The 26,835-nt window shown below is 35.8% G+C and overlaps 2 protein-coding genes across 3 annotated transcripts in view; both read left to right on the top strand.

The window, feature by feature from the left end:
* The window catches only part of LOC144199177 (F-actin-uncapping protein LRRC16A-like), a 43,630-nt gene extending 36,515 nt beyond the window's left edge, over positions 1 to 7,115 (top strand). For both annotated transcript variants that reach the window (XM_077720636.1, XM_077720637.1), the window contains 9 exons: positions 1,246 to 1,312; positions 1,399 to 1,622; positions 1,722 to 1,831; positions 1,899 to 2,135; positions 2,214 to 2,424; positions 2,981 to 3,017; positions 3,586 to 3,780; positions 3,848 to 3,994; positions 4,818 to 7,115. In XM_077720636.1, coding sequence (XP_077576762.1) covers positions 1,246 to 1,312; positions 1,399 to 1,622; positions 1,722 to 1,831; positions 1,899 to 2,135; positions 2,214 to 2,424; positions 2,981 to 3,017; positions 3,586 to 3,780; positions 3,848 to 3,994; positions 4,818 to 4,993 — 1,404 coding nt within the window. In that variant the 3' untranslated portion in view covers positions 4,994 to 7,115. The remainder of the gene's footprint in view (positions 1 to 1,245; positions 1,313 to 1,398; positions 1,623 to 1,721; positions 1,832 to 1,898; positions 2,136 to 2,213; positions 2,425 to 2,980; positions 3,018 to 3,585; positions 3,781 to 3,847; positions 3,995 to 4,817) is intronic.
* A 1,508-nt stretch (positions 7,116 to 8,623) lies between these two features.
* On the top strand, positions 8,624 to 15,437 carry scgn (secretagogin, EF-hand calcium binding protein). The gene is made up of 11 exons (XM_077721852.1): positions 8,624 to 8,826; positions 9,088 to 9,158; positions 10,209 to 10,301; positions 11,507 to 11,596; positions 12,510 to 12,566; positions 12,849 to 12,926; positions 13,040 to 13,095; positions 13,414 to 13,459; positions 13,539 to 13,598; positions 13,806 to 13,874; positions 15,161 to 15,437. Exons 1-11 carry the CDS (start codon positions 8,757 to 8,759, stop codon positions 15,287 to 15,289), a joined length of 819 nt encoding a protein of 272 aa, XP_077577978.1. The 5' UTR covers positions 8,624 to 8,756; the 3' UTR covers positions 15,290 to 15,437.
* The last annotated feature ends 11,398 nt before the right edge of the window (positions 15,438 to 26,835 follow it).

The following is a 26,835-nucleotide window of genomic DNA, read 5'->3' on the forward strand; positions in this document are numbered from 1 at the left end:
AACCTTGCACCTTTGCACTTATCCATCAAGTTTAGCAATATATATAGTATATCAAATTGCCATTTGAAAACTGCATTTTATGTATAATGTGGTTATAATGTTTCATTTCTTTGATTACCTTAAAAATGTGTGCTACAACTGTGCAAAAATAATGAATTTGAAAAGGGGAAAATACAGTTTCATGGAACACTGTATGAAGTATATGCGTTCTCTCATACAGTATGTTTGTGGAGTGATAAAATTGTATTTAATAGTTCCTCCCTTCAATCACATTTTAGGGGAACGACAACACCTTGATTAGGGGCATCTATCTGACTGGAAATTATCTTATTTAACAAATAACAAACAAACAATTTCATTTTTCTGAAGTGTAATAGAGAAGAAAATCGCCATAAGTCATAATTCCCATTAATATGTGCTATCCTTTATCTAATAAATCAATCAATCAGTGTTCATTGAATACAAGGACTTACTAAGAAATGGCTGCACTAAGTAGGCTGACTCAAAAAGGAAAATGGGCCTCGTCTTGCCAAATGTAGAAAGATAGCAATTATAAAGTGTGTGCCTTTTTTTTCTTTTTAACTTTTTATAAGTGTGTTCAAGTCGATCAATATCCATGTCCAATCCGAGCATATATTGACCTCATAATCCTCAATGGCTGCACTCATAAGTGTCATATTGTTTAATCATTATTTTGTTCATTCTGATCTCTAAAAATGTGCTATTTTCTTACTTAAATACTTTGAGCAATTGTCTTTTAAATAGGCTATTTATAGGTGTTGCCTTTCCCTTAACAGCTTAATTAATACATTCATATTATTATACATAATAATAGGGCGTGCAAGTGGTTTTCATGTCGACCTCACAGTTCGGAGATTGAGGCTCAATTCCAGGTTTTGACATCCCTGTGTGGAGTTTGCATGTTCTCCCTGGGTCTTGTGGGTTTTTTTTCCAGGTACTCTGCTTTCCTCCCATATCCCCAAAACATGTATGGTCGGCAAGTTGAACACTCTAAATTGCCCCCAGGTACGAGTGTGAACGCATTTGTCTGTCTGCCTCCTTGTGCCCTGCAATTGGCTGCCCACCAGTTTAGGGTCTCAAATACCTGGAGCCCATAGTTTGCTAGTATAGGATCCGGCACAACATGCCCTTGTGAGGATAAGGTGTATGGAAAATTAATGAAATATTTTAATAATCACTAAGCAATCAATGTTTATTTGTACATATGTTTTTTTAATGTTTCAGATGACACCAAAGACAAAGAGGAAAAGCATTCACAGTAGAATGTTGAGACCTGTGTCCCGTGCCTTTGGTAAGATGCTTGCAGTCGTCTTATGAGTCATGCATAAAGTGTATGTGTCCCCATTGTTAAACTTAGTCCCCCAAAACAATCAATAGAGATGGAATTTGACCTGGACAAGGCACTGGAGGATGTGCCAGTGCATGTTGAGGACACACCGCCACCATCACATACTCCAGCTCCTTCTAGACACTTACAAAAAGGGGATCAGCGTCATACAGGAGGGATATTAGAGCTTCCGTCCGAGGAAGAGAAGAAACTGCAACACTTCACTAAACTTAGACCCCGCCGAAACAAGAAAATGCACTCCAACAAAATGCCGGTGAGTGAGTATAACTCGTTTAAGTGAAAAATAATTATAAAAAGTGAAATCAAATGGCCTTTTTTGTTGTTGTTGTTGTTGTTGTTGTTGTTTTTAAAGCAAACGAGCGGCACCGCACATCACGACGGGGAGCACAATGGCCTCATGGGAAGGGTGGATGAGGGGGTGGATGAATTTTTCTCCAAAAAAGTTACCAAGATGGATTCAAAGTAAGACATGTTGAGCTTCTTTTCAAGGTTGAGCTTTTGCTTAAATGTTGGATCGTATACTCCTCAGACGTTCCATGAAAAGCTCTGAATCTCATGATGGGGAGAAAAAGAAGAGCAAAGGAGGCTTCCTCAACTTAATCAAACGCTCATCCAAATCAGATAAATCAGACAAGTCAGAGAAATCTGAGAAAAATCCGGTAACCCAAACATCTTCGGGGTCTTTGGTGTCAGTTTCCAGCATTGCTGAGGAACCCTCCTCTCCAAAGTCATTGGTAAAGAGTCCACCACCAGAGCCAAAATCCAGGTACATTTATATTCCGGGTTTGTATGCATCCATATTACAGCGGTGTTTTTGATGAAACATTTTCTCATCATCTCCAAGGGATTCATCCAGTCGCTCACAGCCTGGAGATTACAGCAGTGGCTCAGAACGTTCGGAGGAGCTGAGGACGCCCGACTCTATAGACGAGCCGTGGGAGGGCTCCGACGGCCGAGGCAGTCCGCAGGGGGGCCGGCGGTACCCAGTAATGCAGATGATGGGTGGCGGGCTCCTGGCGGAGATGAAAGCCAAGCAGGAAAGGAGAGCATATAAGGTAAAGATTACAAAAAAAGATGAAGGAAAGGTTTGTTGTTTTGAAAGGATAATGTGAAGCTGGGCCCCCCCTGCTTGTCATCATGAAATGTAAAGCAGGGGAACACACTCAAGCATAAGTGTGGAAATGTCTGGGTCGCCTGACATTACTGAACTGTGTGATAACAGATTACAAAGATCTCATTTTAATATTTAGTACTTTAGTTCTGAAATGTTAAGTTTCTGAACAGTGTCAAATTATTTTGATTGATTCATTCATATTCTGTGATGTTATTTACAATTTAGAGTGTTCAATCAGCTGACCATTCATGGTTTTGCTACATGGGAGAAAAGCAATGCAGACTTGCAAACTCCACTCAGAATAGCCAGAGCCTGAGAATGAACCTTTGAACTCAAAAGTGTGACGCGGACATGCTATCCACTCAACCACCATGCCGCCTGTGCAATTAATATTTGCGCCAAATTTACAATAAAAAACAATGAACTTAATTTTTGGCTTTCATATAAGTAGCTCACTTTATATACATTTTATAATAAATAATATCTGTGTGTTGCAGTCCTCTAGCCCTGACAGACCTGACAGCAGTGTCACAGGTGAGTTAATAATACTTCATATTTGTCAATTTTTTGTATCTAAGAATCACAATCAGTCTTCAATGAAAACATGTTAATACAAATGTGAAAGTACACAATAACTTTTAATGTCAGCAAGACCACTGTTTTAACCTTCTTTGGTAAAAGTATATTTATTTAAGTGTATATCCACGCAATCACATAAGGTAACAATAGTAACACTGCGTTAGATAATGAATGAAATCACAATAACAACAAAGACACTTCTCCATAGTACTTCACTGTGTACTGTATTAACAATATTTGCACATGTTGTGATTTCTCCCAACTGTGTTTCTAAACCATTCACCTCTATCTATAAAAAAAAATGAAAAGCTTTTTGTCTATGAGGTTTCATCTATCTATAATTTGTTTTCAGCACATCTCGTATACTGGATTTGAGTTTGCCAAGCTAATTAAAATGGTTATCAAATATTATCTCTTTGATTGCTAATTGATTGTGTTATAAAATGGTATCATTTGTGTTTGGCAAACTCAGCTATTCTCAGGTTAAAGCTTTTACATACGGTGACCAATTTTTCCCTCAAAGATTCTCCAGAGAAGACCCCAGCTCGTGTTGAAACAAAGCCAGATCCCGCTCCTCGTCCCCGGGCTCCGTCCTCCTCGAGTTCTCCCGGGGGGCCTGTGAGTCCTAAACCAGCAGTCCCCCTGGGAGCTAAACCCGCCCTGTCTTCCCGGCCGTCCCTGCCTCAGAAGCCAAGGAGCAACAGCAGTCGGAGCACAGGTACCACCACGGACTCTTTGATTTGTGTCATCATGATTTCATCTTTTCTCACCTGGATGTTAAATAGATGAGTGCTCAGATGCCCCCAACGGTGGAACGGTGTCTCCTAAATTGAATGCTCTCCCAACACTGAAGAAGATCGTACCTGAAAAAGACAAGGAGGGCCACAACAGTCTTCCACTGGGAGCTTCTGCAAGTAAAACTGCTCAGGAAGGTAAGGAACGTCCGTGCGTCCAACCCTTTTAAGCATCACGTGACAACTGTCTGTCGTCTCTCATAATCGAGCCCATAAGTAATTCTACTGCTCTTTTGTTCCCAGTGACATTTTTCATCAATATGACAATTTAACAAATATTTTCCATTGTGAAGGTGTCGGCTGTTCGAACAATTGTTTTCTATAGACTCAGTATTAGTAGTGGTGGTAGTAGTAATAGTTTTAAAATATTTGTTTAAAATAATTGCGTTAAGTTAAAACTACAGAAAATTACAGTCTAGTCCAGAGGTCTGACATCTGCATCATATTATTTACAATATATATAATTATAAATATATATATTTACAATCATTTTTTACTCTTTCAGGGACAGTTGTCTGAGCAGTGGACAAAATATTGCACATTTTTTCATTTGTATTTTTTAATCACTTATATTATTGATTAAAAAAATATTTATGAATTATTACATTGTAGATAAAAATGCTATTAATAATACAACAAGTAACACAAGAGGGTCTTGTTTCCATTGTATTGATCACATTCTATAATCATTGAAAGGCGTCCAATCCCTTCAAACTGTGAATGCTCGTTTTCATTGATAACGCGGAAACATTAAATCAATTTTGAGTCGAAGCGTTCAATGAACCTTTGTTCATTCACGAATGAATTATATTAGTGCATTGCAAGGGTTTAAAACTAATACAAAATCTTAATTCTTGAATGAAGCGGTAAACCCTGAAGGTTTCTTTAATTCACAATTATTATCAACACTGCCTTACTGTTCTCCATTAAACATTTTTACTCTTTTAATCCTCATTTTCAGGGAGGAAAACATCCGTGTCCGACCCAAGTCAACGCTCCAGCCATCGGCGCACTAACTCCGACAACCAAAGCCCGCCCAAGGCCAAGGGGTCGTCTCCAAATCCAGACAAGGACAAAACAAGCAAAAAAACGTCCAATTCTGGGGAAGACCCTGATAAAGAAATTATTTTAATATGAATTAATCATATTTAACGGTAAAATCAACCCATGTGTTTTCATTTGAAAATGACTGAATGGGCAGTTAAAACGAATAATTTGTTTTTTTTCAGTTGTACACTTAAGAGTACAAATGATGTCGTACCTGGTAACAGTTAACAAAATGTAACATGGTTATGTCTTCGCTAAATATTTTTCTCTCACGCTTTTTGTTGACACCTACTAAACCAAATTGCAATGAGAGCTTCCATCTTTTTTGCTACTTAAATATCTATTCAAACTCAGTAATTGGCAGTGTTCCTTAGATTTAAAGCAATTAACCTAATGGCAATTCATGGCATGACCTGACATAAAAACACAAAAGAAGAGTCAGGAAATGCTTCCATTGGAAAGGAAGGTAATGACACGGAACACAAAAGTGAGGCTCTGAAATAACAATCATTTCATGTGATTTCATGTTTTGCAGTAGCTTTTCCGGCAAGTAAACTGAAAAAGATTATAAACAATGCCTACCACTTTCGTTGTACTGTAGTTGCCATTTTCGTTCGGTCCAATTTTTTTTCTCTACGTTTAAATGTGTGAAAATATGTTTCTAGATCAATTATGCAACTCAACTTTTTTACAGGATAGTACAGGTTGAAGCTGAGCTTTTCCATTCATCACATCACACTAATGTAGCTTTTATCTATGGATCAGTCTTCACTCGGCTGGTTTTTACTCGCAACCTTTTCGAACACACTTTGAGAACTTGGGGTTTCACTTTTGAGCTTTTTCAATCAACAAGGACTTCAGCACTGTTAAATTTGCCTAAAAATAATTTCACCCTTTAACTGCAGGGGATACGTCTTAATATGTATAGGAAACAAAGTCATGTGATTCTTAGTTAGTGTTGTGTTGCATGCCACTTTTTGTCCAGTTGTCCTTCTTAACTTTTGGGTTTCGACACACATTAATTCCATCCAATGTCACTCATCTGTATGCTTCCAAATTGTTTTAAAGTGAGGGCTCTCAACCTAAATTGACTTGAATGGGAAGTGTGACAAAGGAATGAACTGCGGGGGCTTTTTGACCTTCTGAATGCTTACCTTGAGAGCACAAAATCTCTTAAAGAACAAGACATTATTTTTACACAGCTTCACAGCTGCTTCCTGTCATTGCATGTGCTGCAAAATGCAGTGGAAATCGTGAAATCCAATTTGGATTGCTACAACTTGCAGAATTTAAAGAATAAGCCAACTGGGGTGAAGCACAATTGCCTAGTGAAGGCTAAAAGGACTGTTGCACATTTCTCCAGTGGTGCTTTCCTTGTTTTTTTTGTGGGGGTGGGGGGGCTTCTTAAACTCTAATCATGCAAATAATCTTCCTCTTGTACATAATTTCACCTGCCTAAGGGCAATTTAATTTATTTTTTCAGGTCTGAAAAGATGTTAAGTCACCATGGCACATTTGCTGCTGCTGGCTTTGTGACTTTGGCAAAAATATCAAATAACTCCTGAGTGAGTTGAATGTGTGTGAGACTGCATGACGAGCACTGTACTGTAAATACACGTATGTCCCTCAAAACTTACATCTGCAATATATAATACATGCACATGTAATATGGACACTGTGACTTTTTTTTTTGCACATGGCAGGTCTTTGTATGGGTACACGTGTTGCTTGTAAGGGTTTGGTAGAAGGTCCACTACATTCTAACTCAAATGTTCATTTCGTTTATGACGCAATTTCTCTTTATGTATGCATTTGTTCTGATGTGTAGTAAATCTTAACATTGATTTCAAACAGAGTAATTCCTAACTGTTAAATTAATCTGAAGACCTGTTTGCACATCCTCTGTCTCAATTGAGTTTTGAGATTATTGCGTTACTTTCATTGTTCTGCTGTCTGGTGTCCATGTCAGTTATAGCGTTGATTAAAATCTTTTTACAAGCTTACAATGTGTTTAATATATATAAATGAATCAATCTCACCCTCAATAACTATTTTATGGCTAAAAAATCTTTATTGCAGCTGCAACTGACACAAAAGGCTCACCCAAAAATGACATGACTTATTTCCTGGTGTGTTGTATGTAATGATAGTTTTAAATACAAGTGCTAATCACCCGTTTCCAATTTGTAATTGTTCTGTTTCACAAAAATAATGTAAGATTTTGCTTTCCTGTAATAATTGTTTGGGCAACTCCCAAATAGCTTGGTTAAATTAAGTTTTCTCTTTTTAGCATCAAGATGCAGCTCTACCTGTGTGCCCAGAACTTTTACACCCTTGAGGTTACAGGAGCGCAGACTGGGGACAGATCAAGGTAAAACGAGTACCCCAAAAAAAAAAAAAAAAAAAACCTAAGCCTATCAAAGCCTTTTGATTCTGTAGTCTCATAACTGATTACTTTTGCTTTTTTCCCCCTGCAAGTTTTCCCTGTTTAGCATCAACATGCAGCTCTCCCTTGGTCACAGGAGAGTGGACTGGCCAGATCAAGGTAAAACGAGTTCCAAAAAAGAAACCAACTAAGCCTATCTATTGAATCTCCAATCTTTATTAATGTTTTGCTTTTTTTTTTTTCATACATCAGGCCCATGTCCTGGTGATTTTCCTCACAGGTTGCCCACTTGAAAGGTGATGCTTCTCTGCACTTTGGAGAATGCTGGTAGGCTTGTGGGAGGTTAATATTTGTTTATTGTAGAATAACCATCAAAATTGTACAAGCTTAAACCATTATAATCTTTAGTTACTCAATGACAATCTGATCTATGAATTATATCACTGTTGTGAGGTTTCACTGAACATAATTTGCAATTTTCTTTTCCCCTCTTATATAGGTAAAGTCAATGGCTCAGAAAGTGAGAGGCTTGACCTCTAAGGATAAAGAGAATCTTTTTTAAAAACAAACTTAAAATTGGCTTTATTTTTCTTTTTAAACAATTCCAAGTGTTATTATTGCACTAAGTGTATTACTTCAATATTTTAACTGGGTTATTTATCAGTCTGGCTTTTATTTTAAATATTTTTTGTCAAGAGCTAATGTCTTACTAAATTCATAAAAATGACTTGTCTTATTTTGTCTGCAGGTGGAGAAAGACTGGCCACAATAATCAACACTTCACTTCAATGTGATGCCAATACCAAGTGAGCAACAGGTCAAATGTTTTCCTATTAATACATTTGTTAACTTGTCATGTCATTTGCATTCTTTACAAATGTGAAGAATAAGACAGTATACAGTTTAAAAAGGGGCTTTCGAGATAAGTTTGCGTAAGCCATCCAGCAATTAAAATGGAAGAAAATACTGTATTGAATGCTTTTATTGTCATTATACAAGTATAATGAGATTAAAAGTTTGCTACCAAGTGCACAAATAACAACAACAAACAAAATTTGATTCATTTATTGATTATATATTATTTGTTGTTGTTATTTGTGCACTTGGTGGTGAAGCTTTCAATCTCATTATACTTGTATAATGACAATAAAACCATTCATTACAGTATTTATCATAATAGGCCAAAATATTTTGTGGGAAAAAACAATATCTTTTATTCAATCGAAGAATGTATTAACTACATACGTCAAATAATACTTGTTCAAATTCTCAACCACTAGATGGCAATAATCCGTCTTTTTTATGGCTATAAATTAATTAAAAAAGGAAAGAGCGTGTGTTTCGTGCGGTTTCCACATTGCATAAGGGGTGCGGTTTCTGCGGCGAAAGCACTTATCATTCAAAGAAGAGTTTAAGAGAGAAACACTTCCTACCACTCAAGTCTTTCTGTCTAAAAAAGTGTTTACAATGGACAGTGACTTTGCCAAGCTGGACGCGGCTGGTTTCTTGGAAATATGGCAGCACTTTGATGCAGATGGTGAGGCTTTTGTATTGACATATAGTTTCATTTTCAGTCTGATGTTAAGGGTCTAATTACTGTTTACATATCATTTTTACATTTAACAACTAAAATATTGATAATAGGGTGTATTTTGCATTTAAAAAAAATGTTTTTAGATTATTTTTGTGTGTTATTATTGTCACAGAGATGCAAAGAGGTCGAATGAAGAAGATGCTTTGACTTTGGGGTGTTATCCAATCCAAATAAAGTACATTTTTCCTCCTGTCTTTTTAACAGACAATGGCTATATTGAAGGCAAAGAGCTGGATGCGTTTTTCCGTCACATGACAACAATACTGGGGCCACAGGTACGTAAGTAGTATTACTTGCCAGTACAAGCTCATCTGGTTTGCAGCTCATTTCCAATCCCTAAAATGTAGTCATATCACTCATTTGATGTACTGTACCGAAAACAAATGTGCAATGCAAGACTGGATTGGCTCCAGCCCACCCCACCACACTTTTATGGGGATAAAGCGGTTCAGAAAATGGAGATGAGAGAGAGAGAGAGAATAGGAAGTTTTGCAATTGGAACGTTATAGTGTTATTTTTGTGGAGTGATGCAGATTTACAATTGCACTTGTCAGATCATGATGCTCTATGGGGCCAAGATTTAGAAGCACTATGAATAATGCTTGTTAAATTTAAAAAAAAAATGAAAAAATACACACGTTTTAATCTAAATGGAAAATTGTATGTACAAAATGCTGGCTGGCCACCAATCCAGAGTGTTACCTTCCTGGTGCACATAGTTGGCTGGGATAACCCTTGTGAGGATAAGCAATTAAAAAATGAATGAATGAATGAATGAATGAATGAATGAATGAATGAATGAATGAATGAATGAATGAATGAATGAATGAATGAATGAATGAATGAATGAATGAATGAATGAATGAATGAATGAATGAATGAATGAATGGATGGATGGATGGATGAATGAATGGATGAATATCCTTGGATAGGACCTAGAAAATAATCAATTTTCAGGAGATATATTGTTTAATGGGCATTAGGACATATATGAACATTTCTCAAACGTGCTAATGGTATTTAAATAATCAAAATTTGGATGTGCAAGCTTGCAGGGCCACCATATCTTATATGTAGTACATTCAGTTTAATGAAGGAAAGGGTTTTTTTGAGAACTTCAAATTGTCCCTGACATTAGAATTACCCTGAAGACAAACAATAGCCTTTCCTTAATGGATGTGGCGCCAGTGCAATTTACAGTCTGTGTGTTCTCACTTAAATGTCATGCTTCCCCTGGTGTACATCCACGTTTCTACAGTTAAATGGTTTAGTTGTTCACAGATCATTTTTTATATTCCTATCACTGCTAATGTAAGTCTTTGCAGGACAAAGTGACTGAAGAGCGAGTCCAAAGGCTGAAGCAGAGGTTCATGTCTGCCTACGATGTTTCTGCTGATGGCAAACTGCAGATCCAAGAGGTACTTTTTTTATCATCAAATCATCACCACCCTGTTTTTACTGAGAAAAAACTGTGGCTATACCAAATTTATATTTTGGTTCAATTGCTTTTTAACACCAAAATGTGATGGGTTTTTGCTTCGTTCTTGTGTATATTTGCACTACTCAAAATGTAATGCTTCATATTTGAAAGAAAAAAATCTTTCCTAAATATTAAGGTAAAAACAAACAAAATGACCAATTTTTTTTGCAGACCAATTCAACATCATATGCTTTTTTTTTATGAGTATAGTCAACCCCAGCATTTATCTTCTCCTAATGCATTTTCTCCCATCTTTTATCTAATTCCTGTTTCCATAACAAAGACAGACATCAGTCTATTTATTCTGCTCTGCAGGCTTTCAAATCGGGATTTCAGTGATTGATATTGATGCCTGGTCAAGTACTGTTCGCATATCACTTGATTTAATGTCCACTTTAATTAAAGTCACATTTGAAAATGACAATGTCTATCAATGCTATTCATTAGGTCTGAATTGCAGAACCAGTCAAGCAAGAGGTTTTTATCTTTTGCATTTGAAGCATGCCATATATTCCTTGAAAATAACTAGTTTTACTCAATTTTAGTTTTGGATGGTCACTCTTGGACATGCTGACCTACCTGTACAACATATTGAAATATATTTGTTATACTAAATTGGATTAATCCAATTTCCTTGGTTAATACAGGCTTTTTTCTCCAGTTGAAGTTGCTTTTCAAGTATTATACTGCACTATCGTGCATGGAGAATTAGGAAGGAAGTGAGCTTTTCAGACCTAGAGGTTCTGCATCCTCTCTGATAGGCAACATGTTAAGAGTATGCATTTGGCACCCATGTTGGTGCATTGCGTTTGTCCAGAGTGGAAAGCTAGAAGCCCTATTTCATCAAGATGGATAGCGGCAACCAAGGTTTAATCTACTAATGGACATACAGTAATGTTATTAAAGAGGAGACAGGAGGAGTGAGAGAAGGTTGAGTCGGTCAGAGAACAGATTTCCATTCCCTTGAGTAAATTCAATAATTATTTCCATAGGAACGTCGGAGTCGATTTGTGCATCATCTCACATTTACCTTGTTGGAACAGCATCACATAAATACATTTAAAAGAAACGAAAACATCAATTGGAAATTTTTACCCACCTATGGAAGGTTTCATTGAGTCGTCTGCTTTTTTTATTTGATAGTTGGCTCACATGATCCTACCTGAGGAGGAGAACTTCCTGTTAATCTTCCGTAGAGAAGCGACCCTTGACAATAGCGTCGACTTCATGCAGGTAAAACCGCTCATACTCACAAAATACTACATAGAAGTTACAAACTATAGATAAATCTGTTTTCCATTCATCATCTGTACTGCTTATACTCATGTGTGTCACTGGGGGGGCTGGAGCCTTTCCCAACTGACTATAGCCAGGAGTTAAGATGCACCCTGAACTGCTTGCCAACCAAGCCAATCGCAGACCTCACTTATAAATGTCCTATATAGTTAGTTCTTGAATAATTTCTAATAAGGCACCTACTTAGTTCGTAACATTCAGACTTTAAGCTTAACCCACCAAATTTTTCAAGAAAACTGCATTTGTTCATTGGTGTTCACATGCTCTTATAAGTTATTTAAACTAAATGCCAAGCACCTCTTTAGTAAGTAAAATTCCATAAATACAGTAAAGTAGGTAGACTGGACTAAGAGTCGCATACCCTGGACTATAAGGCGCAGGGTTGAAAGCAGGTGGAAAAAGTAGCATCTTAAATTTTGAAAATGACTGAGTTAGATCAGGTGATTGGCGCACATTTCTAAAAAATCACTGTCAGAAATTACGGGATATGCAACACATAGTTAAGCTGTTTCCTTGGCAACCGTAATATTTTAAGGTGTTTTTTTTGTTTAAAGCCATTTCTTGAACAATTGCTTTAAAAATAGTAACATGTTCTTCCTCGGTTGAGTATAAACGACCAAATGATTCACTGTCTCCAAATAAAGCCAGCCAGACCGACAGATTCCAATAAATTCTAATAAATTCTGGCATGATTATAGACTATTTACTTGATTCCTAAAAAACTTTTATATGCCACCTTTTTTTAAGATAATGATCATTTACAGTTATGGTCTATTGTAACATTTGCCCTGATGTTCTCCTCTCTAATAAATCCTGTTCAACTGATGTGATGACGTCCCGGCCTACATAGATCTGGAGGAAATACGACGTGGACTGCAGCGGATACATTTCAGCTCAGGAGCTGAAGGTAACACAGAAATGCTCGCATAAAAGGCAGAAGCAAGAAAAAACTGCTTCAGCCGCTATTTCTGGTCCTTCCACTTTAATATGTTTATGTGTTGTGAAGCAAAAAAAAGTATATTTAGAATATTATCTCACTTTTACATTGAAATGGAAATTCTAAAAACAATCTATGTAGTCTATAAACGTTCTTTATAAAAATATAATGTAAAAAATTCTCTCTTTTGCCTCGATTGTGTGATATATTCTTGATTATTTGTCTGGGATTTTGAAGCCTTTTTTTTTTTAGGCTTTCCTGAAAGACCTGTTCAAGCAGCATGGTAGGAATGTGTCACCGGACAAGCTGGACGAGTACACCGACACAATGGTATGAATCCCGCCTCTCAAAGAAAAATAATTATTCCAGTTCAGCCTTAACGGACAAAATAACTTGATTACCACATCACAAAATAAAACATTTTCAAATATTTGTGCGGCCAGATGAAAATCTTTGACAAGAACAAGGATGGCCGCTTGGATCTGAACGACCTGGCCAGGTATTTTACTTTTTTTTTTTTTTTTTAAAGGGAGCAACAGATGACTCATGTCTAGTGTTTTGCTGCCATAGAAACCTGCTCACAATTTTGTAGCACATTATTCTTTGGGAGACAATAAAAAGGTTGCAATGCATTACTTTTTCAAATATCACAATGAAAATTACAGTATATTTCAACATTATACATTTGTACTACATTGATTTTGCTGATTGATTTAATACAAATACCAAAATATGAACAAAGCATTTTCAAAAATCTTTCAAGCTGCAAAGTCAATACCCTCATAACACGTGTGATAACAATATTTCCCTCAAATAGGATTTTGGCTTTAGAAGAGAATTTTTTGCTTCAGTTTCAATTGGACGTAAGTGTTACACTTTTCAAAACATTAAATTCATCACAAGTTACTTTTTTAACCATTTTAATCATGTTGGTGTATGTAGGCCGGCAGTAAAGATGAGAGGAAGCGTGATTTTGAGAAGATTTTCGATCATTATGACATTGTAAGTATGATTCTCTGCAAATCTCAGAGTGCCAATGGCTTTTCACGCGCAAATTATATTGATTTCCTTTTTTAATAACCCTTACAGGGTACTCATTGAATTCAATGAAATAAATCACCATCAATAAAATATATTCAAATTATTTGAACATCCTGAAAGCTAAATATTTGATGTATACTGTGTACTAGAGCCTTCTTTCTTTTTTAGAGTAAAACTGGAGCATTGGAGGGTGCCGAAGTAGATGGCTTTGTCAAAGACATGATGGAATTGGTCAGGGTAAGAATGCATCAGATCACATAAGAGCAGCCACAACTCTTCTCATCTCATAATATAAATAGAATTAGTAATGAAAATCAATAAAAGAACAGTATCAATATTATATACTACTATTAACTGAATTAATTTATGTGTAAGTGGGTTGTTCCATTTATTTTGTTGGCAAGTAACATCAGATAACAATATTTTTTTGTAAATTTTATGTTCTTGCAATTTTCATGTCATCACCTGGAATCAATAAGAGTAAAAATTAAACAGTTTGCTGTGTGAAACGTATGTAGATATAACTACCCATAACCATCTACTCTATTCAATCAACCACCCTTCTTTCCAAGCATATCAAAACAATACTTCTTGGCCCTAAAACTTACATAGTAGTTTACTTTTTTACAATGAGACTTCAAAAAAATTCATGTGTTTTAATTTTAGAGATCAATTCTGTCATATTATCTCGCATGAGAAAATGAAAGATTCCGAATTGAATAAACCACAAATGGTAGTTTAGCCATTTAAACTGTGCTATGCTACTTAAAAAGGAAACAAAAATATTATATGTAAATTACCTTTACCCATGCGTGCCCATAAATATTTAGGTGTTATCAGTACTGTTATTTCTTTAATGTTAATGATGGACACGGAAAGTGTCAATTTCAACTGAAATCTAAGCAAAGAGGAAAGCAAGGTTTCCATGACTACACTGGAGCAGCAAGCAATTTATCCTTAATTTGACATAATTAAACACGTTAGCCGGTGATCACGACGTTACATATTTAATTGCAAGACCTACATGTCCTTTCTAATCAGTTTGATATGTGATAAATGGAAAAGTAGGACTCGTACATAAATGTTAATCATCATTTTCAGTCTACCTTGTCAGTGTGCAGGTTTCCATGTCCATTTCCAGACTTCTTTGCTCTGTAAAATAAAAATATTGTATAACACATTAAAACACGTTTTCAACCCATTTAAGAATTTTAAATTTTACTAAATTTCATATGTTGGCCCCCAAATAAATGGCACAACCCAATTATATTACATTAACATTGGTATAATTATTTTTTTCCTCCTTTGTGTGTGTGTGCCTCTATGTGTATGTATGTATATACATTTATACACTTATTTATATATTAACCTATTTATTACCTATTATATATTTATTTATGTCTAAAATATATTTTCCTGTGTCTGTATTCTCACCCTCTTGCTATTGTGATAGTGAAATTTCCCGAATACGGGATGAATAAAGATATGTACTCTAATCTAATCTATTTTTCCGTCTTCCTCAGCCCAACCTGACGGGTCCCGAGCTAGACAAGCTGCGAGCAGTTTTGCTGCGTCACTGTGATGTCAACAACGACGGAAAGATTCAGAAGAACGAGCTCTCGCTGTGTCTGGGTGTGAAACACACAGCATAGCTGCATGAATATATTCTAATGTACTTGAACCTAGAGGCTGAAGATGTGCGATCTTGACATTATAACTTTATGGAGTATGTCTGACTTATCTATTGATAAATTGATCACACTATAATAAAAAGTGTTCTGCATGATCATGGCCGAATTATATGATGTAAAGTGAATTCTTGTGGTATTTGCGGATACTATAAAATAATGAGGCAAATGAAAGTGATGAAATAATTGTCGGATTCAATGGTTGCTATCAGCCTAGTGACAAGCTTGTGTAGTTTTTGATTTATGTTGGTGTTATTGTCATTTCAATGAATTATTGAAAGAAATGAAAGCCATAAAATATTAATATTGTGTGTTATGCATTGCTCAAATAGGTAGACTTGATGGTTCGTAAATAAAATAATGAAATACATATACATATACACATACATATACACATACATATACACATACATATACACATACATATACACATACATATACACATACATATACACATACATATACACATACATATACACATACATATACACATACATATACACATATATACATATACACGTATATACATATACACATATATATACATATACACATACATATATACATATACACATATACATGCATATACACATATACATGCATATACACATATACACATATACATGCATATACGTAGTTGTAACAGAAAAAACAATAAATACTACTGCTTACTCTTGGGAACCTGTGGTCCAGTGAATAAGTCATTGGCCTCCCACCCCTGTGGACCTGGGTTCAAATCCTGCTTTACTCTGCTTACCTAACTTTTCCCACTTGAAGGTACCATAAAGTACTAAGTATGATCTGGGAGTGGAAAGAGACAAGACAACAAATACTACTGCATAATTCTGTAGAGTGGTGGCCCAGTGGATCAGTCATCAGTCTTCCACCTCTTTGGTCTTGGGTTCAAGTCCTAGTGCTTGCAAAGATTTTCCCACTATTATTTAGGTAAATGAAAGAGGTAAAACTGCAGATACTACCACATACTCTCAGAGGGTGATAGATCAGTGTTTAAGTCATCAGTCTCCCACCTCTGTGGTCCTGGATTCAAGTCCTGATGCTTGCAAAGATTTTCCCACTATTATTCAGGTAAATGAAAGAGGTACAACTGCAGATACTACCAAATTTTCTTAGAGGTTGGTGGCCCAGTGGATAAGTCATCAGTCTCCCACCTCTGTGGTCCTGGGTTCAAATCCCAGTGCCTGCAAATATTTTCCCACTATTATTCAGGTAAATGAAAGAGATAAAGCTGCAGATACTACCAGATAATCTCAGAGGGTGGTGGCCCAGTGGTTAAATCATTGGTCTCCCACCTCTATGGTCCTGGGTTCAAATCCCAGTGACTACAAAGATTTTCCAAATATTATTCAGGTAAATGAATGAGATATATATATATATAAGTATTACTACCTTCTCCCACAGGTTGGTGGCCCAGTGGTTAAGTCATCAGTTTCCCACATCTGTGGTTGTTGGTTCAATTCCCACTGCCTGCAAAGATTTTCCCAATATTATTCAGGTAAATGAATGAGATATATATATAAGTATTACTACCTTCTCCCACAGGTTGGTGGCCCAGTGGTTAAGTCATCAGTTTCCCACATCTGTGGTTGTTGGTTCAATTCCCACTGCCTGCAAAGATTTTCCCAATATTATTCAGGTAAATGAATGAGATAAAAGTATAAGTATTACTACCTTCACACCAGGTGGTGGCCCAGTGGTTAAGTCATCAGTCTGCCACCTCTGTGGTCCTGGGTTCAAATCCCAGTGCCTGCAAAGATTTTCCAAATATTATTCAGGTAAATGAATGAGATAAAAGTATAAGTATTACTGCTTTCTTTCACAGAGTCGTGGCCCAGTGGTTAAGTCATCAGTCTGCCACCTCTGTGGTCCTGGGTTCAATTCCCAGTGCCGGCAAAGATTTTCCAAATATTCAGTTAAAAGTATAAGTTAAAATGCCTAAGTGTCGAACTGAATAAGTATTGAGTGGTGGATGAAGCATTTTGTCCAAAAAATGACTAAGTGTTTCACCCCATTTCCTTGGATAAAACGTTTCAACACCTATGTATAAGTGGGGCACGAGTTGGTGTAGTGGGTTGCACACTCGCCTTTGCACGGAGAGAACGTGAGTTCGCTTCCCGGTGTCGGCGGTTGACTGACCAAGCAAGCGGTCGAGGGTCGGCCGAAGGCCGACCCGAGAACGCCTTGTGCACAGACAGGTCCCTCCAACATTCTTCCGAACTGCCGAAGGCAGTTCGGAATATAACCTTTTGCTGAAAAGTATGACTAAGTGTTTAATATAAATTAAAAAGATTTTTCATTTTTTTTCTTCTTCTTCTTCTTCTTCTTGTTCCATTTACCAATTCTTCTTTCCAAGTATTTTCAGCCAAACAACGGCAGCGGGAATCGAACCCAGGTCTCCCAGGCGGGAGTCCTGTGATCTAACCTCTGCGCCAACCAAGTGACTACACTTTTCTTTGTAATCATTTGAGTGTCTTTACAAGAAATCCACAGAAACAACTAAGTGAAAAAGTGTCCCAAATGGGATTCGAACCCAGGTCTCCCACACGGAAGTCCAGTGCACTAACCTCTGCGCTATCAAGTGGTTACACTTTTCTTTGTAATCATTTGAGTGTCTTGATTGCAAGAACACAGAAACAACTAAGTGAAAATGTGTCCCAAGCGGGATTTGAACCCAAGTCTCCCAGACAGGAGTTGAGTGAGTTAACTACTACGCCACCAAGTACCTACACTTTCCTTCATAATCATTTGAGTGTCTTAATTGCAAGAACACAGAAACAACTAAGTGAAAATGTGACCCAAACGGGATTTGAACCCAGGTCTCCCACATGGTAGTCAAGTGACTAAACCTCTTCGCCACAATTTGGCCACACTTTCTTTTGTCATTAATGGAAGGTCTTGACTACAACTTTATAGAAACAACTAAGGAAAAATGTTTCCCATCTGGGAATCGAACCCCAGCCTCTCACGTGGGAATTACGCGAGTTAACCTCTACACCACGAATCAGTCACACTTTATTTTGTTCATCATCGGAAGGTTTGACTACAAATATATAGAAAGGTCTTTAAAAAAGAGCCTTATGATACATGGTCATTTTAAAAACAAAGACATTATACGTGGTGATATATTTTTTAAAAGCCTTACTTTATATGGTCATTTTTTAAGAAAAAATCCTTTACTATACTTGGTCATTTTTAAGAAAAAAAGCCTTACTATACATGGTAATTTTATTTAAAATCCTTACTATACATGGTCATTTTTCAATAAAATTCCATTACTATACTTGGTCATTTTTAAGATAAAAATCCTTACTATACAATGTATAGTTAGGCTTTTTTTTCTTAGAAATGACCAAGTATAGTAAGGGATTTTTTTTTAAAATAACGATGTTTAGTAAGGCCCTAAAAAAAAAAAAATACCCCCCTGTATACAATACACCATATAGAATACGGGTAGAGAGAGTGAAATTCATGTCATAACAAAAAAAAAACTGTAAAATATGTTGTTTCAATAACATATTTGTATTTTTTTTTCAAAAAAATCACATACATGCACATACATGCACATACATGCACATACATGCACATACATGCACATACATGCACATACATGCACATACATGCACATACATGCATGCACATACATGCACATACATGCACAGACATGCATGCACATACATGCACATACATGCACATACATGCACAGACATGCACATAGATACATATACATATACATATATACATTTACATACATTTACATACATTTACATACATGCACATACATGCACATACATGCACATACATGCACATACATGCACATACATGCACATACATGCACATACATGCACATACATGCATGCACATACATGCATGCACATACATGCATGCACATACATGCACATACATGCATGCACATACATGCATGCACATACATGCATGCACATACATGCATGCACATACATGCATGCACATACATGCATGCACATACATGCATGCACATACATGCATGCACATACATGCACATACATGCACATACATGCACATAGATACATATACATATACATATACATATACATATACATATACATATACATATATACATTTACATACATATACACATATACATACACATATTTTATGTATAAAATATTCTTAGTTTTAAAACTCCTCTCTTTTGCATCCCTACCAAAAGTGCAGTGAGGCAGTGAGAGCCAGTAGTGAGGAAATTATATTGTTCTACTTTGACAGTCACCTAAAGTTCTCTGATTCACAGAACAATGGCACTAACAAACAGGAGAGCATATCTATTAGAAAATGTTTTCTTAGTCTGCCATGTAGAGCATAGGTCTTATCATTTCATCCTGCTCTGAGCTCATGCATGCCGATTACAACTGGCCCACAAGCTTGTTTGTCCAGACCTACTGTGGTCACTTAAAATGAAGGTAATGTGGCGTACGTAAAAGCTTGAGTGCCCTGATTTTCCCTAGAGAATTACATTTGAGATGTGTGGGTGTTTTTGGTTTTTAAAGGATACTTTTCCTGGGATACAATACAGAAGGGAGCAAAAGCTTGGTCACCATGCTAAATGTTTATATTAACATGCATATATGTGGAAAATTTCCAGAAATCCAAATTTACATGACTTTATGTCAAAAAAGTAAATTTGTCTTAATCTTGTTTACAAAAGTTTGGCCCCCTAGCAAATTTAGCGGGGGGTTTTTTCGTAAAAAATTTTTGGGGTCCTTCAATTCTTGTCATCGGTATACTCATCCTGTTCTTTAAAGTTTTAAAGTTTCTAAATTAAAAGTTCATCTGCAGGGTTTCCATTAGTATGTTTTGATCAGGAGCTTGTAAATGGCATGGCAACATTTCACTTTCCAACACTTAGTGGAATCCACTGTACAATTTGTGGTGTGCTTACGATCAATAGCCTTTTGTAGAAGTAAACCTTTCAGCTTTTTCACAGATGTGATCAAGTTAGCATCGACAATTTGCAGCCTTTTTTTAAAAAAAAAAAAATCCTTGTTCTTTCTACTTCTGTCAGTTTTAATATCCTAAACAACTGCCGTTGACTCCACGGTGCTAATTGTTTAAAACCTTTGAGTTTGACATCACTTCGTCTGCCGGACGACAGTTATGAACAAACTAAGTTTGTCAGCTATTCAAAAGGTGCAGTACAGGCTGCCCAAACTTTAGCAAACATTATAATTATGTTTGCTTCATTTATTTTGTTATTTTGAACGTGTGAATGATGGGGGAAGCGTCTAATAATTTTCTGAAATTGTAATAATACTTCTAAATTATACTTTTGTGAGATTATTTCCTCTTCATTTGCTTTCTTTTATGCACTCTACTTAAATAAAATACACTTTTTTCTTGATCTACCACAATAGGGCATTTTTTTTTAGACAATTGCACGGCTATACAGAGAGTATAACAACCAAAAACCATAGTTTTTTTTTGGTGTAATGATTGCCAGTGTGTGCATGTACAGTGAGTGTGCATGCGTAGGTAAGGGAGCTGCGCAGCTGTGGAACAGCTGCTCCAGAACAAACACATATCCCTTTGGAGAGCTACAATTTCTACTGGATCCTAATCCTCACTCTGCACATGCTGTTCAACACTTAATTGATTCAAAAGAAAGCCCTAATGAATACAGAATGAATGCCAAACCTTGGCAATACTCACCAAGACAGCACGTGGTGTTCTTTTGAAACAACCGTGGTATAGTTTAATTATAATATAGGATAGCATTGTCCATTTTCAATTGATTTAAACTGCTTGGAAACTGAAATATGATTGCTTGATGTGAATTTAATTACACTATATGTAGCCTTGTCAGCCTCGTTTTTAAATGCACTTTGTCATATCATAGTCTCTATGTCATAGTTTGTGAGGCGAATTTATCGTCTTCAAGGTAAAGCTGCTCAAATTACCACGATGCATATTTAAGGTTATATTGCCCTGCCGTACTACAAACTATGAGCTCCACCTGTAAACCCCATGTTTCAAAGTTGTATTTTGTTTATATATATATCAGGGGGGGGGGGCATGGCTCAGGAGCCACATGTGGCTCTTTTGATGGGTGCATGTGGCTCTGAGCTAAAATATTGAAACCGGTGGTGAGAGAGCCGAGAGGCGAAACGCACCAATAGGAACGTCACGTCGGCACTGTGGCATTGATTTTTTCTTTTTACAATATAAACATCAATTGTTAGAATGTATATTCACATTTAAATACATGTAAACACTTGGCATAGCTATAATTCATAGTTCCATAGCTCAGTTGAGATTAAATTGCCTTGAAACTAAAATGATTCAATGGACTTACTTAATAATATATTAGAAAGTGCTGCTCTCTAGTGGCAAAATTTAAATAATGCAAAAGTTTCTATTGACACTGCAAGAGAATATCCATTGACAAGTATATATTTACAAATAATACTTCAATTGATATTCTTTTGTGTTGTAAATATAATAAAACATGTTCATAGTCAGAGTTGTAGTACATAATGTCAAGTTATAATGGTTTAGTTCAGCCTTAACAATACTGCGAATACTAAGAATATTTTAAAATTAACACCATTGTTTTAAAAGCATTTTTGGAAAGCTAAGCTAAGCACGAGTAACCATTATAGTCTATCATGTTTTACAATTAACAATACTTTTAATTTGGGTAAGAAATTAACAATCAAAAAAATAATGGATAATTAATTACTCAAACTATAAAATAAAAACATTAACTAATTTAAGAATAATGTATTACAGACCCAATGTTCCAACTAAGATAATGCATATAAAATACATTAAAAAACACATGAAAGAACATATTTTAGAAAATTAATTAATAAAAATAATTAAAACTTCTATTATTTGGATTACTTCAATAACTTGCCTTTACAAATATATATACTTTTTTTTGTATTCTTATTTTTTATTATTTTATTTTATCTTTTTAATAATGGCAAGTTATTTTATTAATGCTAATAATATAAGTTTGAATAGACCAGTAAATGTTCACCACAGGACGCCACACAGTCCATAAAAAAATCTCCCCTAAATTCTTTCCTTGTATGTTTTCTTGTCTTTTAGTTAGTTTTTTATGTCTTTTCCTGAAAAGGTTGCTGGTTGAGTAAACAAAAAATAGGACAGATGCAGTAAATTGTAACCCTTAAATGTCTGGCTGTGACGCATGCGTTTCTGCGTCTCTCCTAGGTGAAACCCAACATAGACGCCTTGGAAATGCCACAGGCCGAGACGCTGTTCGGGGGAACCTGCGAGCAGCGTCATAAAGATAACTGACAATGTATGAAGATGCCAGGTTACCTGGGTTACATGTGAGCACTGCCTTCCTGAGCAAGCAACAGGTCAGTGAAAAGGAAATAGTTGTGAGTCAAGACTAGAATTCATCACAGAGGAGGATTTTTTTGTGCCCCCATGTTCCTCCTGAGACCTGGGACATTTTCTAAAAGTCCCATTAGCCGAAAATTCCATGTGATGCTTGAAGATTGAAGATTACTACCTGCTCTATCCTTTTTTTTTTTTTTGGTTGAAGTGCATTTTAAAATGTCATTTCAAAACAATACTGTTTTTTTTTTACTTTTCAGACTGATGTTTAACAAAACTAAACTAAACAAATACTGAGTGTTTGATTTTTGAGCAATTGCTCATTGTGGTTAAAGGGCTAAATAAATCTTTTCGAATTCGAATAAAATCTATTGAAACGATGGTGTTTAAATTTTAGTTTTGGTGTTAATTTAGAAAACATTCAAACAAGTGGAAGAATTATGTCACAGAGCCCTTTGCTCTGTAACAATACATTTAATTGAAAATTTGTTGTAATTTCAGGTTGATATAATGCCGTAAATATTATTGCTCGATGGTTTAGATCAGGGGTAGGGAACCTATGGCTCGGGAGCCACATGTGGCTCTTTTGATGGGAGCATCTGGCTCTTCGCTAACCTGTGACCTAAAATATAGAAACCGCTGGTGACAGAGCTGAAATACTTCGTCTAAAGCTGCTTTAATCTTCTTCTTTTTTGCATTAGACCGTTCTAGAATGCATACTCTCATTGATTAAAAGATGCATAAGAATCATGTCAACAGTATTCCGTTTTTTCCACTTTAAAAGTAGTGAAAAAGTAGTACCATTTACATGTATTTTGACTTTTAAATTCGGACTATGGCTCCCAACATTAGAAAATACGAATTGTTTGTGGCTTTTCGTCAAAAAGGTTCCCGACCCCTGGTTTAGATGATCTCTTTCTCTGCAATATTCTAAAAATATTCTCTTCCAGGAAAAAATGTGAACATAAAATGAAATAGGCTTAATTTATTTTGACAATTTATAGTGTTCCTTCCATTGTGGCAACCATATGTCAGGTCCTCCATCCAAGAAAGTTAATACAAACACCTTCACGCCGGAAAAGTTATCCAAGCATGGATAAAGCCGGATGCACTACAAGCCCTCAGCAGGGTGTCCTGTCACAGCCATAAAATAAAAAAAAAACTTGACGCATTGGTGCTTCACAAGGCATTAACACTCAAAACATGAATGAAACTTAATTTTTATGTTTATAAACCTCATGGCTATCCTTTGAAAGAATAATATTCTGTGAAATAATAACTCTGTTTACACTTGTTATATTTTATGGAGTCCTAAAATAACTGTCTGATTTATGGGGTTGGGAAAATAATAAGCAATGTAATGTTCAATTTTGTTTACATTTGAAAAAACATGGTAGGTAAAACTGACAATTATTTAGGACTTGGAAGAATTTGGATATTGTCTTCAACATTGTGTAAAAAAAAAAAGGCAAACATGTTGGTTATCATTTTATAAAGTTATGATTAGTTAAAAAATACAACATTTTAGTCTGTTTTCAGAAAGAAATGAATACGCTACTACAACCCTTGTGAGGATAAACAGTTCAGAAAATGAATGGAAAAATGAATGAATGAATGCTATAAGTAGGCCATTCTAGGAAAAAAAAATCGATACGCGGGTGAATTTGTGAACGTCTGAAACTAATTGAAATTTCAAAAAAAACCTAAATGAATTATGCATTTAATGTGACTGCCAATCCCAGTTTACATAACATATATCTATATACATTATGCCGTTATATAATCATGTTAAATGCTAATATTACTCTTTCTACAATCCCACTAGTGATATTCAAAAAAGTCAATAAAAGAAATGTTATTTTTTTGCTGCACTTTACATTAGAGCCAAATTTATACCTCCCAGCATTAAACCCCCAACTTACAATGTTTTGCTGTGTTCCACCCACAATACGACTGTTACTATGGAGAACACTGTTTAAGCTCACGGAGACAAATGAAAGATTTGTGGTGGCCTCCCATTCTGTCAGAATCACTTGACAAGCAAATTCAGTTCTTACTCATTTGTAGTGCAGAGCAAAGTGATAGGTGTAACCCAAGGGTGATACTTTACTACAGTAACAAACGTTACCCCAACATTGCCTTTAAAGCATTTTATTCTCAATGTTATTTTTGTTGCAAAAATAAATGGGTGGTTGTAGCCTCTACCACATGTTTTTCGTTGTCTATGTTTTCCAACAACAAACATTCCCCAATGTGAGCTAGAAAACAGAACAGTTTGAACAATTGAAATTATTTTTTTCCATGTAATAGACCCCATAGTTAACCCTTAGATTTCTTGATTGTTTTAATTCAAGTACTAGTTGAAAATTCTTATTAAGAGCGGCTTTAAATTTCATATCTAATTGAGCATCTTTTTAATATGACAATTACCGTATTTTCATGACTATAAGGCGCACTTAAAAGTCTTAAATTTTCTCCAAAATAGACAGTGCGCCTTATAATCCAGTGCGCCTTATATATGGAAAAAACTGAAAACCAAAAACGAAAAACCACCACTGTCGGATAATAAAAAAACACAAACGCCTGAACTGAAACAATTCTGTTAAATATGCAGATGCCATCTTAGTTTACAAAATCTTCCATCATATAGCTCCTCCCCCACTGCAAGATTTTATACGAAAAATCCAAAACATCAACAATGTCTGGCTCTAGAGGTGACTGTGTAGTGAGTGCTTATACCTCAATAGCAATTACCGTATTTTCACGACTATAAGGCGCACTTAAGTCTTACATTTTCTCCAAAATAGACAGTGCGCCTTATAATACAGAGCGCCTTATAATACAGTGCGCCTTATATATGGAAAAAAAATGTCATTCATTGAGGGTGCGCCTTATAATGTGGTGCGCCTTATAGTCGTGAAAATACGGTACTATTGGTCTTTGTATCGAATTGGGTGTGCAATTACTTTCCTATTCCAAACTTAGTTTAGACCTGTATTACTGATTGTTTCTTTTTCTTTAAGTAATTTTGTTCATCGTATTTTCTATTACTTCTTTTGTCGTGCCTCATTTGATTGCCCCTCTGCTTGTTTAAGTAGTTTCAGTTTCTCTCTGTTTAAATGTTTTCAATCTAAAACTGTCAGACTTCAAAGTTCAATGAAGATTTGGAAAACATATTGTACGTACTCCCACACCGTACACCATGTGTTGGTGGGTTCTGTAAAATGCAACACGCATGTTATTCATTGAGAATTCCTCCATTGGTCTCCCGTCACAAATAAGAAGTCAGTGCATGAAACAGAAACAGATATATTTGCCAATAGTCTCAACTGTAAAGCAGATTGTGCACATATGTTATACAAGTTTTCATATGGTTGTCAGATGTGTAGGCGTTTCTTACATGTAGCTAAGTTTTTTCTAACTGGAGTATGTGAATATATATATTTTTTTGTTAAATTAATTTTGGCTGTACTTAATAATTAAATTCAAACATATAATATGCTGTGTGCCCTCTACTGGCAAACTCGTGACCTTCAGACAAATATAAGCCTGCAATTACCGTATTTTCTCACTAAAACAATAATAACCGAGTCAAGGTTACGGTTTATATGCGTAAAAATTAGATTCGACACGCACAAAACTTCAAGGTGACAAAGACGGAACGCCATAGTGGATGACAATGTGGCCGATACGCTCAATTATTTTGAAATAGAGAAATTCCAGTAAAAAATAAACCATACATATTGCTATCAACTTTCAAGACAATTGGTTCACGCATGAGTAGAGCTTCAAAGTTAGGATACACAAGAAAAACAACAACAACAACAACCTGATGACTTGGCAGGGCTTGACAGTGTACATATACAGTGGGGCAAATAAGTTAAGAAAAAGAAATCACCTTTGTTTGATTTGTATAGAATTTATTTGCAAATCATGGTGGAAAATAAGTATTTGGTCATTACCAAAAGTTGATCTCAATACTTTGTTATGCACCCTTTGTTGGCAATAACGGAGGCCAAACATTTTTTGTAACTCTTCACAAGCTTTTCTCACATTGTTTCTGTTATTTTGTCCCTTTCCTCCATGCAGAGCCCCTCTAGAACAGTAATATTTGGAGCAGTCGTTGGCCAACATGGACTTTCAACTCC

Source organism: Stigmatopora nigra, chromosome 7, assembly GCF_051989575.1.
Source record: "Stigmatopora nigra isolate UIUO_SnigA chromosome 7, RoL_Snig_1.1, whole genome shotgun sequence".
Lineage (NCBI taxonomy): Eukaryota > Metazoa > Chordata > Actinopteri > Syngnathiformes > Syngnathidae > Stigmatopora > Stigmatopora nigra.

Coding starts and splice junctions, on each gene's coding strand:
- scgn (XM_077721852.1), top strand. CDS start 8,757: ATGGACAGTGACTTTGCCAAGCTGGACGCGGCTGGTTTCTTGGAAATA. Junction 10,302..11,506: donor GCAAACTGCAGATCCAAGAG/GTACTTTTTTTA, acceptor TTTATTTGATAG/TTGGCTCACATGATCCTACC. Junction 13,096..13,413: donor GATCTGAACGACCTGGCCAG/GTATTTTACTTT, acceptor TCCCTCAAATAG/GATTTTGGCTTTAGAAGAGA.